The sequence below is a fragment of the Thalassophryne amazonica genome, chromosome 7, assembly GCF_902500255.1.
Source record: "Thalassophryne amazonica chromosome 7, fThaAma1.1, whole genome shotgun sequence".
Taxonomy (NCBI): Eukaryota; Metazoa; Chordata; class Actinopteri; order Batrachoidiformes; family Batrachoididae; genus Thalassophryne; species Thalassophryne amazonica.
The window spans coordinates 452,492-466,698 of NC_047109.1; the positions used below are offsets into that span (position 1 = coordinate 452,492).

Sequence of the window (14,207 nt, forward strand, 5' to 3'; positions counted from 1 at the left end):
CTTCCTGGTGTCCTTTGACAGCTCTTTGGTCTTGGCCATGGTTGAGTTTGGAGTCTGACTGTTTGAGGCTGTGGACAGGTGTCTTTTATACAGATAAGTTACAACAGATGCCATTAATACAGGTAATGGGTGGAGGACAGAAGAGCTTCTTAAAGAAGTTACAGCTCTGTGAGAGCCAGAAATCTTGCTTGTTTGTTATTGACCAAATACTTATTTTATACCATAATTTACAAATGAATTCTTTAAAAACCCTACAATGTGATTTCATGGATTTTTTTTCTCATTTTGTCTCTCATAGTTGAAGCGTACCTACGATGAAAATTACAAACCTCTCTCATCTTTCTAAGTAGGAGAACTATTTAGTCAAGGACTGACTAAATACTTTTTTGCCCCACTGTAGATGCAAAAAGGCTTCACTTAAATCTGATTTCAAATCCATTTTGGATTGACACCAGTGTCCAGTTACTATTGGACTGGTCCATATCTTGCTCGACAGTCACGTGTCCTTTGTGGACATTAATCTGTACAGTGACAACAAAAACTGTTGCAGGATGCACAAGCAGTGATGTTGCCAGGCTTTTAGTCCCGCCCCTTTCAGTACGTCACAAACACTCAGTTCATGACTTCAGCGTACAGTCTAAAGTGCGAGTGTGTCAACTGTTGTGACTTAACGTTAATAACAAAAACACCGCGTTGAGCTGCCTGACGGCAGAAACTACTTGGTCTCGTGGCGCTCCGTCCCTTCAGTATTTGCCCTGAATTCACACGTCTGGTCTTAAAAACATGTTTACAGCAAACAAACAAGCAAACAAAACAAAAAAATTAAATGTTTTTTTTTTTGTAAAGGGGGAGTGGTGGGGATGGACATGCAAAAAAAAAAAAAAAAAAGTATATATATATATATATATATATATATATATATATATATATATATACAGATACACACACATATGTATTTATATAAAGGCCGAGTGGATCCTTGTAATTTGATTGGTGCTTTGTATGTCACATGACATGGATTAATTCATCATTTCAGCACTGCACACACGTAGTTGCGCATGCACATGTACGTGCACGGGTGCCCACGGGTGCTCGTGCACGCACACACAACACAAATCCAGTGTGCTGTCTGGAGGCTGTTGGAATGAGAAGCTGGACTCATTTCTGATGTGATTTTTTTTTTTTCGCTGCACTGAAGACATACACAGTCTTTCTTTGGTAGTACACACACACACAAGCGCACGCGGGGGACAACGACTCTCCTAAGACATAACTGATTGAGCTAACTGACACTGCCCATTCTTGTAAGACACACACGTGCACGCACAAAACAAATCCACTGTGCTGTCTGGAGGCTGTGAGCAGGAAGAAAGGCTGAAAAGCTGGACTCATTTCTGATGCGATTTTTTTTTTCGCTGCACTGAGGACGTACACAGTCCACACGCACGCAGGGGACAACAACACGATTTGATTGAGCTAACTGACGCTGCTAATTCTTGTAACATACACACAAAATCCACTCTGCTGTAAACCATCTGGATGCATGAAGACCTTTTCAGATGAAACGCTGACGTGATTTTTGCCTGGACTGAGGAACTATAGTCTTTTTTTTTCTTTTTTTAATGGAAGTCCGAAGTTGCAATTTGGACTTTGGCAGCAGTGGAACACCAAAATGTAAGTCCCTTTTCTGTTGTTTCTAAATTAATAAAATATCAAATGACAAGGATCTGTTTTAGCTGTTATATAAAACAAATAATGAATGTTTTTACATTCTTTCAATGGAACGAATGTTTGATTTGGTGAAAGCTGGAACATACCATTCATCTCGACTTCGCCTTGTTAAATGGTATGTTCCAGTTTTCACCTCATGAAATAGTCGTACCACTGAACTCATAAACATTCATTATTTGTATAATGTAAGACTGCTTGTTTTTCACTCGGGTTGTCACAGCAGATCCGAGGTGGATCTACATGTTGAATTGGCACAGGTTTTTACACCGGATGCTCTTCCTGATGTAATTCCACATTACCTGGAGAAATGTGGCAGGGTGGGGTTTGAACAGAGAAACCTTCAGCACTGAAGCCAAGTGCACTTGACCACCACCCCTGCATTATTATATATTGGGCACCCCTGATCATTTTCATGATTTTCCGTTATAAATCATTGGTTGTCTGGATCAGAAATTTCAGTTAAATATATCATATAGCAGACAAACACAGTGATATTTGAGAAGTGAAAAAAACTTTATCGTTAATTACAGAAAGTGTGCAATAATTGTTTAAACAAATTTAGGCAGGTGCATAAATTTGGGCACCCTTGTATTGATTTGAATACATTTAGCACTAATTAATGGAACACAAAATTGGTTTGGTAAGCTCACTGACCCTTGACCTCCTTACACAGGTGAATCTAATCATGAGAAAGTGTATTTAAAGTGGCCATTTGCAAATGTTTCTCCTCCTTGCATCTCTTCTAATGAGTGGCAACATGGAAGCCCCCAAACAACTCAAATGACCTGAAAAAAAAGATTGTTCAACATCATGGTTTAGGAAAAGGATACAAAAAGCTATCTCAGAGATTTCAGCTGTCAGTTTCCACTGTGAGGAACATAGTGAGGAAATGGAAGACCACAGGCACAGTACTAGTTAAGGCCTGAAGTGGCAAGCCAAGAAAAATCTCATAAGCTGAAGCGAAGGATGGTGAGAACAGTCATAGTCAATCCACAGACCTGCTCCAAAGACCTACAACAAGATCTTGCTGCAGATAGTGTCTCTGTGCATCATTCAACTATACAGCACATTTTGCATAAAGAGATGCTGTATGTTGCTGTAATGCAGAGGAAGCCTTTTCTGTGTACAGGGCACAAACAGTCACTTGAGGTATGCTAAAGCACATTTGGACAAGCCAGCTTCATTTTGGAATAAGGTGCTGTGGACTGATGAAACTAAAATTGAGTTATTTGGACATAACAAGGGGCGGTATGCATGGCTGAAAAAGACCACAGCATTCCAAGAAAAACACTTGCTACCTACAGTAAAATTTGGAGGTGGTTCCATCATGCTGTGGGGCTGTGTGGCCAGTGCAGGTACTGAGAATCTTGTTAAAGTTGAGGGTTGCATAGATTCCAGTCAATATCAGCAGATTCTTGAGAACAATGTTCATGAATCAGTGACAAAGTTGAAGCTGCGCTGGGGCTGGATCTTTCAACAAGACAATGACCGTAAACACTGCTCAAAATCTACTAAGACATTCATGCAGAGGAACAAGTGAAATGTCCTGGAGTGGCCATCTTAGTCCCCAGAGCTGAATATTATTGAAAATCTGTGGTGTGATTTTAAGCGGGCTGTCCATGCTCGGAAACCAACAAACCTGAGATGTTTTGTAAAGAAGAATGGTCCAAAATACCTTCAACCAGAATCCAGACTCTCATTGGAAACTATAGGAAGCGTTTGGAGGCTGTTATTTCTGAAAAAGGAGGACCTACTAAATATTGATGTATTTTTTCTGTTGGGGTGCCCAAATTTATGCACCTGCCTAATTTTGTTTAAAGACTTATTGCACACTTTCTGTAAATCCTATAAACTTCACTTCTCAAATATCACTGTTTGTCTGCTATATGACATAACTGAAATTGCTGATCCAGACAATGATTTATAAAGGAAAATCATGGAAATCATCAGGGGGGCCCACACGCGAACCTGATGACATGCAATGAGAACTGCCACAGAGCAGTGCTCACTAGGAAACAGTACTGTAGAATTGCTACAGGGAAATCATTTACTGTCAGTCATGGACTCCACCTGCTTTGTTTTTTATTGCCTCAGTTAAAACAGAGACGTCACATAGCAGCAGTGATGTCACACAGAGGTGGCGCTCTTTGACAAGTTTACTTCCATCCTGTTTTGTTTTGTTTTTTATTTGCTTCTTTAAATTCATTTTATTTTCTTCATACAGTTCCTTTTTAGATCGTTGCTCCTTGTACTCACAGTACCCTTGTTTTCATTTTAGGTCAAATTCTTTTGTTTCTAAAAAGGTGCCATTTTAATAAAATGGCGTGGCATGAATTTTAGCTCCGCAATGCTCCAGAGTCACTGCTGCCTCCTACAGGACAGGGCTGGGTGGCAGCTCTGGGAATCAAGAACCTGTTCCAACACAGAATGGTTTCCAAATGGTTCCCTCTGAGGGAAACTGTTCGCCTCTGAGCTGACAGGTTTTCCTGTCATGTCCACATTGGGAAAAACTCACCAGCCACGGCACAAACTCTGCATTCTGAGCAACGCACGGCTGGAAAACACACAACAACAGCCCCAGAGGAGAGAAGGAAGTGGACCAAGCGTCCCTCTTTATTTCACAAAGAAAGACCAAACTGCGGTTCTTGTAACGTCTGAGAAATGATTTGTTTCAAGGATGGAAAAACCGGCAGCATGTTCTACACACGGTCCTGAACCAAGCTAATTAGTTGCGATATTAAAACTGCTGCCGAAAACCTCCCTGGATAACCAAACCGATCAGCAGAACCGATCATGTTAATTAGCGTTCATGTGACATCATCAGGTTCGAGTGTTTCTCAGTGGGTTCCTGCTGCAGAATGATCATTTCAGTCAAGTCTAATTTAACTTGTGCTTTAAGTTTTACAACCAGAGCTCATTTTATTCGTTTTAAGAAAACCATTAATAATTAAATATTTTTCAATCATACCAAAAAAACAAACAAACAAAAAACAACAAAAAAAAACACATTCCCAGACAAACAACTTTAAATAAAGTTCTCATATATCATGTTACTGCCGACAGAAGAATCTATAAAAGTCGTACACGTCTCAAATGACCATGAACCATCTAAATAGTGGTCAACACCTTCTAAATTATACCTTAAAAGATGAGAAAAGAACACAAAGAATTGCACAAATCTTTAGGTCTGATTCTTCAGAAAGGTATCCTAGAGTACAGATGTGTCCTAAACGCAGGGGTCAAACCTGGAGCCGGGTTCATATCGCCTGGACTCCAAGACAAGGCTGTTCAGAGAACCGATGTGGTTCAGTCCTCACTGGACTGAAAACCAAGGCAGGGTCAGATCTTACAGCAGCCACCTCGTCTCCAGTCCGGTTCCTCGACTCCATGACCCGTCACCCCAAACCAGGAGCTCCGTCCAGTCCCAGACCAGATTTACTGTCACTCCTGAGGATTTGGGGTAAAGTAGTTTTAAACCTCCAGGTAGGCTTCAGTAGTCACGACGTCCACAAACCTGCCACACTTCCACTGCCATTGTCGTCTTCAAGCAGCCATCCTGTAAATGTGACAGTCGCTCCACCCACAGGGTCATACCTCGTGGAAGCAGTCAGGGGGCGGGCTTTTCTCCACGCTCCTCCACCTCTCCACCTTCTTGATGACCTCTGAGACCACACAGACCGATGACGTGAGGGCCACCAGGAACAACAGGTCTGCAGGTCAAACAGAACCCAACATCATCCACAGGCAAGAGTGCGCCCCCACCAGGCTGCAGTGCTCGATACACTCCAGCATTGGAGCATGAATCTGTAATTTGATATTTACTGGGACACACAGTAAAAACATCCAAAAACAAACCCGCTTTCAGAAACACCCCTGAACGTTTACTGATAAAATAATCCATCATTCTTACTCATTTCATTCTTCATTTTTACATCCAGTGAGGATCTTTTTTTTGTCTAATTTGTTCAATGAATACGTCAGTCATATCCAGGCCCCCAGGCCTGCTGGGACTGGGGGCCCCCTGTGGTTATACAACTAAATACTAGTTTAGTGATTCACAGGATTGCTAAAAAAAGCAGTTTGAACATAATAGTTTTGAGTTTGTAGCGTCAACAGCAGATGCTACTATTATTGTGAACACCCCCTTTTCTACTTTTTTTTTTTACTAATAGCCCAATTTCATAGCCTTAAGAGTGTGCATATCATGAATGCTTGGGCTTGTTGGATTTGTGAGAATCTACTGAATCTACTGGTACCTTGTTTCCCATGTAACAATAAGAAATATACTCAAAACCTGGATTAATCTTTTTAGTCACATAGCACTACTATTATTCAATCAATCAATCAATTTTTTTTTATATAGCGCCAAATCACAACAAACAGTTGCCCCAAGGCGCTTTATATTGCAAGGCAAGGCCATACAATAATTATGTAAAACCCCAACGGTCAAAACAACCCCCTGTGAGCAAGCACTTGGCTATAGTGGGAAGGAAAAACTCCCTTTTAACAGGAAGAAACCTCCAGCAGAACCAGGCTCAGGGAGGGGCAGTCTTCTGCTGGGACTGGTTGGGGCTGAGGGAGAGAACCAGGAAAAAGACATGCTGTGGAGGGGAGCAGAGATCGATCACTAATGATTAAATGCAGAGTGGTGCATACAGAGCAAAAAGAGAAAGAAACAGTGCATCATGGGAACCCCCCAGCAGTCTACGTCTATAGCAGCATAACTAAGGGATGGTTCAGGGTCACCTGATCCAGCCCTAACTATAAGCTTTAGCAAAAGGAAAGTTTTAAGCCTAATCTTAAAAGTAGAGAGGGTGTCTGTCTCCCTGATCTGAATTTGGAGCTGGTTCCACAGGAGAGGAGCCTGAAAGCTGAAGGCTCTGCCTCCCATTCTACTCTTACAAACCCTAGGAACTACAAGTAAGCCTGCAGTCTGAGAGCGAAGCGCTCTATTGGGGTGATATGGTACTACGAGGTCCCTAAGATAAGATGGGACCTGATTATTCAAAACCTTATAAGTAAGAAGAAGAATTTTAAATTCTATTCTAGAATTAACAGGAATCCAATGAAGAGAGGCCAATATGGGTGAGATATGCTCTCTCCTTCTAGTCCCCGTCAGTACTCTAGCTGCAGCATTTTGAATTAACTGAAGGCTTTTTAGGGAACTTTTAGGACAACCTGATAATAATGAATTACAACAGTCCAGCCTAGAGGAAATAAATGCATGAATTAGTTTTTCAGCATCACTCTGAGACAAGACCTTTCTGCTTTTAGAGATATTGCGTAAATGCAAAAAAGCAGTCCTACATATTTGTTTAATATGCGCTTTGAATGACATATCCTGATTAAAAATGACTCCAAGATTTCTCACAGTATTACTAGAGGTCAGGGTAATGCCATCCAGAGTAAGGATCTGGTTAGACACCATGTTTCTAAGATTTGTGGGGACAAGTACAATAACTTCAGTTTTATCTGAGTTTAAAAGCAGGAAATTAGAGGTCATCCATGTCTTTAAGTCTGTAAGACAATCCTGCAGTTTAGCTAATTGGTGTGTGTCCTCTGGCTTCATGGATAGATAAAGCTGGGTATCATCTGCATAACAATGAAAATTTAAGCAATACCGTCTAATAATACTGCCTAAGGGAAGCATGTATAAAGTGAATAAAATTGGTCCTAGCACAGAACCTTGTGGAACTCCATAATTAACTTTAGTCTGTGAAGAAGATTCCCCATTTACATGAACAATTGTAATCTATTAGACAAATATGATTCAACCACCGCAGCGCAGTGCCTTTAATACCTATGGCATGCCTCTAATCTCTGTAATAAAATTTTATGGTCAACAGTATCAAAAGCAGCACTGAGGTCTAACAGAACAAGCACAGAGATGAGTCCACTGTCCGAGGCCATAAGAAGATCATTTGTAACCTTCACTAATGCTGTTTCTGTACTATGATGAATTCTAAAACCGGACTGAAACTCTTCAAATAGACCATTCCTCTGCAGATGATCAGTTAGCTGTTTTACAACTAGCCTTTCAAGAATTTTTGAGAGAAAAGGAAGGTTGGAGATTGGCCTATAATTAGCTAAGATAGCTGGGTCAAGTGATGGCTTTTTAAGTAAGGTTTAATTACTGCCACCTTAAAAGCCTGTGGTACATAGCCAACTAACAAAGATAGATTGATCATATTTAAGATCGAAGCATTAAATAATGGTAGGGCTTCCTGAGCAGCCTGGTAGGAATGGGGTCTCAATAACATGTTGATGGTTTGGATGAAGTAACTAATGAAAATATCTCAGACAGAACAATCGGAGAGAAAGAGTCTAACCAATACCGGCATCACTGAAAGCAGCCAAAGATAACGATACGTCTTTGGGATGGTTATGAGTAATTTTTTCTCTAATAGTTAAAATTTTATTAGCAAAGAAAGTCATGAAGTCATACTAGTTAAAGTTAAAGGAATACTCGGCTCAATAGAGCTCTGACTCTTTGTCAGCCTGGCTACAGTGCTGAAAAGAAACCTGGGGTTGTTCTTATTTTCTTCAATTAGTGATGAGTAGAAAGATGTCCTAGCTTTACGGAGGGTTTTATTATAGAGCAACAGACTCTTTTTCCAGGCTAAGTGAAGATCTTCTAAATTAGTGAGACGCCATTTCCTCTCCAACTTACGGGTTATCTGCTTTAAGCTACGAGTTTGTGAGTTATACCACGGAGTCAGGCACTTCTGATTTAAAGCTCTCTTTTTTAGAGGAACTACAGCATCCAAAGTTGTCTTCAATGAGGATGTAAAACTATTGACGAGATACTCTATCTCACTTACAGAGTTTAGGTAGCTACTCTGCACTGTGTTGGTATATGGCATTAGAGAACATAAAGAAGGAATCATATCCTTAAACCTAGTTACAGCGCTTTCTGAAAGACTTCTAGTGTAATGAAACTTATTCCCCACTGCTGGGTAGTCCATCAGAGTAAATGTAAATGTTATTAAGAAATGATCAGACAGAAGGGAGTTTTCAGGGAATACTGTTAAGTCTTCTATTTCCATACCATAAGTCAGAACAAGATCTAAGATATGATTAAAGTGGTGGGTGGACGCATTTACTTTTTGAGCAAATCCAAAAGAGTCTAATAATAGATTAAATGCAGTGTTGAGGCTGTCATTCTCAGCATCTGTGTGGATGTTAAAATCGCCCACTATAATTATCTTATCTGAGCTAAGCACTAAGTCAGACAAAAGGTCTGAAAATTCACAGAGAACCTCACAGTAACGACCAGGTGGACAATAGATAATAACAAATAAAACTGTTTTTTGGGACTTCCAATTTGGATGGACAAGACTAAGAGTCAAGCTTTCAAATGAATTAAAGCTCTGTCTGGGTTTTTGATTAATTAATAAGCTGGAATGGAAGATTGCTGCTAATCCTCCGCCCCGGCCCGTGCTACGAGCATTCTGACAGTTAGTGTGAATCGGGGGTGTTGACTCATTTAAACTAACATATTCATCCTGCTGTAACCAGGTTTCTGTAAGGCAGAATAAATCAATATGTTGATCAATTATTATATCATTTACCAACAGGGACTTAGAAGAGAGAGACCTAATGTTTAATAGACCACATTTAACTGTTTTAGTCTGTGGTGCAGTTAAAGGTGCTATATTATTTTTTCTTTTTGAATTTTATGCTTAAATAGATTTTTTGCTGGTTATTGGTAGTCTGGGAGCAGGCACCGTCTCTACGGGGATGGGGTAATGAGGGGATGGCAGGGGGAGAGAAGCTGCAGAGAGGTGTGTAAGACTACAACTCTGCTTCCTGGTCCCAACCTGGATAGTCACGGTTTGGAGGATTTAAGAAAATTGGCCAGATTTCTAGAAATGAGAGCTGCTCCATCCAAAGTGGGATGGATGCCGTCTCTCCTAACAAGACCAGGTTTTCCCCAGAAGCTTTGCCAATTATCTATGAAGCCCACCTCATTTTTTGGACACCACTCAGACAGCCAGCAATTCAAGGAGAACATGCGGCTAAACATGTCACTCCCGGTCTGATTGGGGAGGGGCCCAGAGAAAACTACAGAGTCCGACATTGTTTTTGCAAAGTTACACACCGATTCAATGTTAATTTTAGTGACCTCCGATTGGCGTAACCGGGTGTCATTACTGCCGACGTGAATTACAATCTTACCAAATTTACGCTTAGCCTTAGCCAGCAGTTTCAAATTTCCTTTAATGTCGCCTGCTCTGGCCCCCGGAAGACAATTGACTATGGTTGCTGGTGTCGCTAACTTCACATTTTGCAAAACAGAGTCGCCAATAACCAGAGTTTGATCCTCGGCGGGTGTGTCGTCGAGTGGGGAAAAACGGTTAGAGATGTGAAGGGTTGGCGGTGTACACGGGGCTTCTGTTTAGGGCTACGCTTCCTCCTCACAGTCACCCAGTCAGCCTGCTTTCCCGGCTGCTCGGGATCTGCCAGGGGGTAACTAACGGCGGCTAAGCTACCTTGGTCCGCACCGACTACAGGGGCCTGGCTAGCTGTAGAATTTCCACGGTGCGGAGCCGAGTCTCCAATTCGCCCAGCCTGGCCTCCAAAGCTACGAATAAGCTACACTTATTACAAGTACCGTTACTGCTAAAGGAGGCCGAGGAATAACTAAACATTTCACACCCAGAGCAGAAAAGTGCGGGAAGAGACAGGAGAAGCCGCCATGCTAAATCGGCTAAGAGCTAGTAGCTACGCTAAGCTAGCGGATTCCTAAAAACACGCAAAGTGAATAATGTGTAATAATTTAGAGGTGATTCAGCAGAAGGATGTGCTTTAGGTAAGGCACGTAAAGATTACACTGGGAAACAAATCGTAATCTAGATAACTAGATCAATCTAACTGCGCAGATTAAACAGCTAACAGATACAGAAAAACACCGCTGTGCTCCGGAACAGGAAGTGATACAATACCGCAGTGAGAGCCAACCACCAGTAGAGGCAAGGCAAACACTACTGTATGTGTGTGCATGTATATATATATATACTCAACAAAAATATAAACGCAACACTTTTGGTTTTGCTCCCATTTTATATGAGATTAACTCAACAATCTAAAACTTTTTCCACATACACAATATCACCATTTCCCTCAAATACTGTGCACAAACCAGTCTAAATCTGTGATAGTGAGCACTTCTCCTTTGCTGAGATAATCCATCCCACCTCACAGGTGTGCCATATCAAGATGCTGATTAAACACCATGATTAGTGCACAGGTGTGCCTTAGACTGCCCACAATAAAAGGCCACTCTGAAAGGTGCAGTTTTGTTTTATTGGGGGATACCAGTCAGTACTGGTGGACCACCATTTGCCTCATGCAGTGCAACACATTCTCCTTCGCATCATCCGTGAAGAGAACACTCTCCAACGTGCCAAAACAGCAGCGAATGTGAGCATTTGCCCCACTCAAATCGTTACGACGACGAACTGGAGTCATGGTCGAGACCCCAATGAGGACGACGAGCATGCAGATGAGCTTCCCTGAGACAGTTTCTTGACAGTTTGTGCAGAATTCTTTGTTAGCAAACCGATTGTTCCAGCAGCTGTCCGAGTGGCTGGTCTCAGCCGATCTTGGAGGTGAAACATGCTGGATGTGGAGGTCCTGGGCTGGTGTGGTTACACGTGGTCTGCGGTTGTGACGGCTGGTTGGATTGTACTGCCAAATTCTCTGAAACGCCTTTGGAGACGGCTTATGGTAGAGAAATGAACATTCAATACACGAGCAACAGTTCTGATTGACATTCCTGCTGTCAGCATGCCAACTGCACGCTCCTTCAAATCTTGCGACATCTGTGGCATTGTGCTGTGTGATAGAACTGCACCTTTCAGAGTGGCCTTTTATTGTGGGCAGTCTAAGGCACACCTGTGCACTAATCATGGTGTCTAATCAGCATCTTGATATGGCACACCTGTGAGGTGGGATGGATTATCTCAGCAAAGGAGAAGTGCTCACTATCACAGATTTAGACTGGTTTGTGAACAATATTTGAGAGAAATGGTGATATTGTGTATGTGGAAAAAGTTTAGATCTTTGAGTTCATCTCATACAAAATGGGAGCAAACCAAAGTGTTGCGTTTATATTTTTGTTGAGTATTTCTACCTCATTTCTTATGTCTTGTACTGTTACAAGTATTATTATTCATATTATTAAGTATTAAGTATTAATTAAGTATTATTATCATTGCTACAGTGGACTGCATTTATGTAGCACTTTCCCATCTGAATCAGAAGCTGAAAGCACCTTTACAACGATGCCTCACATTCATCTCTCTCACACACACTGATGTCAGAGACCTTGCCTGGCCTGACAGGGTGTGAAACAGAGGATCTTCTGGTCTGAAACCCATCGCCTCCTAAAATCTGACCAATGCGAAAATCAAAGATGATAGAAAACACACACACACCAAAAAACCCCACATTTTTTTTCCAGTGCGGTCGCGGCGGTGCCGCATGGTGCAAAGCAACGCCGTGATGAAGCCTCACAGGACTGTTTCTGGCATGTCCAGGCTCATCCACAATTCTCGGATAGTCACACGACTGAAAAGCCACCGAAAGCCGCCTGAAAGCCATCTCAAAGCCGTCATGTGAGACCAACATGGAGTGGTTTTGTGCCGGCCATGAACGGCTCCGTGGGCACATCCTCCGCTTCTCTTCCGTGAAAAAACTCATGTAACAGTGGAATGTGCCGAAAAAGTACTGATGTCCACGTCTCCTGCCATTTTTGTGTAAGTCAGACGACGTCCAAGATCAACAAAGCCTTCACGTTGGAGATGATCTGGTTGATTCAGGCCTGTCGATCGGTGCACGGAGCGCGGCGCACTCTCAGCAGCTGCGGGCGGTTCTTTAAACCGGCTGGAGCACTCCTTAATCTGTGTAATCCCCATAAAATCGTCCCTGAAGTTATCTGAATTTTCCGGAAATGGTGGTCCACCTGGAGGTCTCTCACAGTTTCTGGAAAAAATTGATGCAGCAAAGCTCCAAATTGTTCAGACATTTATTCGCAATAAAAATCCGACGAGAGGGATGGACCCACTGCTCACACAAAGCCTGCTCACAGGCGAATGACGCAACCGACAGGCGTGAAACAAACTCACATGCGCACGAAGGTTCAAGCTTGGGCTGATGCAATCACACGTGATTCAAATCCATATGGTTTTTGAAATAAATAAAAAGGTCGGATACTTTTCTAACAGACCTTGTATATCATTTAAAAGCCAGTAATGCAATTCTTCCTGGAAAACCGTCTGATCAGTTTGTACAAATACATTTTTAAAACTGTGCAAAATTTTGTTAACTTGAAATATAATCACTTCTGGGTCACGCCAACTGTAAATGAAAAACAAAACAAGAGTGTGAGGTGCTGAGTGTGAGGTCAAATTTTTTTAGTCATCCAGCTCCAAATGTTCTGGAAACACTAACCTTAAGACTATTCCTGTCACGTTTGGTAGAAATCTGCTAATCAATTTCAGTTATTTTGTAAACAGACAGACACGAGCAGTTACAAACCCCCGCTGCACTAGTGGCACAGAGAGGAAAGATTCTTGTGTCCAGACAGGAAACTGATATTTCAGGCCAGATGTGAATAAACGCACACTGTAGGAGGGGACAAAGGTGTGTAACCAGTCATGAGAATGAAGGTGTCCCAGAAGGTAAAGTACCAACTCTGGTCTTTGGTCAGATTCCTGTCAGATCATGTACTGCACCTCAAACATCAGCGGTCAGTTCAGCAGAAATTAACAGCCATCATTAATATTTATTTACTGTTTAAAAAGGCCGTGGAGTCTTCAGAGGACTTCAGACGGCCTCTCACTTACCAAATATACTGAGGCTCTCTGTCTGGAAGGATGTTCTGCAGAGGAGGGAAGTAATGACGAGGAGCTGCCCAGATGGATGCCAGGACGGCGTAACAGAAGGTCATGTTGCTGCACAGACCATTTCATGAACCATACGAGTCTGATGAGCACAGAGGAACACACAAGCACCGATTCAGACAGGAAGGCAAAAGATGACAGACAGCACAAAAGGATCATCAAACTCCAACTCCCAGACAATGCAGAAGCACCAGCTCCCAATGATACTTGAAACAATTGTTTAGTTGCTTTCCAAACATGGTCCTTGGCTTCTTGGACAACTCTTCTGATACTTTTCAATCCTCGTGTCCCATTATGGTGAACAATGTGCTTTCCACTTTCAGATTATGGCTCCACAGTGCTCACTGGAACACTCAGTTCAGTATGTTCTGCAACACTAGGGTTTCATCTTGAGAGAGCTCTTTGCTTTTACCCAGCATGAGATGTTTTTCTTGTGTGACACCTATTTATAGACCATCAGTTGGGACTGACCAGACGTATTAATTGCGCTGACAAGGGGCAGGACTACTTTCTAATTACACACAACTAAATTTATATACTTATTTATTTTGGTTTCTTTGTATGTCTGGA

At 42.0% G+C, this 14,207-nt stretch overlaps 1 protein-coding gene across 1 annotated transcript in view; it reads right to left on the minus strand.

Moving 5' to 3' along the window:
- Positions 1 to 4,314: 4,314 nt before the first annotated feature.
- Positions 4,315 to 14,207, minus strand: part of atp2c1 (ATPase secretory pathway Ca2+ transporting 1) — a 167,225-nt gene continuing 157,332 nt past the window's right edge. The window contains 4 exon segments of the mRNA XM_034173700.1: positions 4,315 to 5,441; positions 13,581 to 13,608; positions 13,610 to 13,701; positions 13,704 to 13,719. Of these exon segments, the coding sequence (XP_034029591.1) occupies positions 5,320 to 5,441; positions 13,581 to 13,608; positions 13,610 to 13,701; positions 13,704 to 13,719 (258 nt within the window). The 3' untranslated portion in view covers positions 4,315 to 5,319.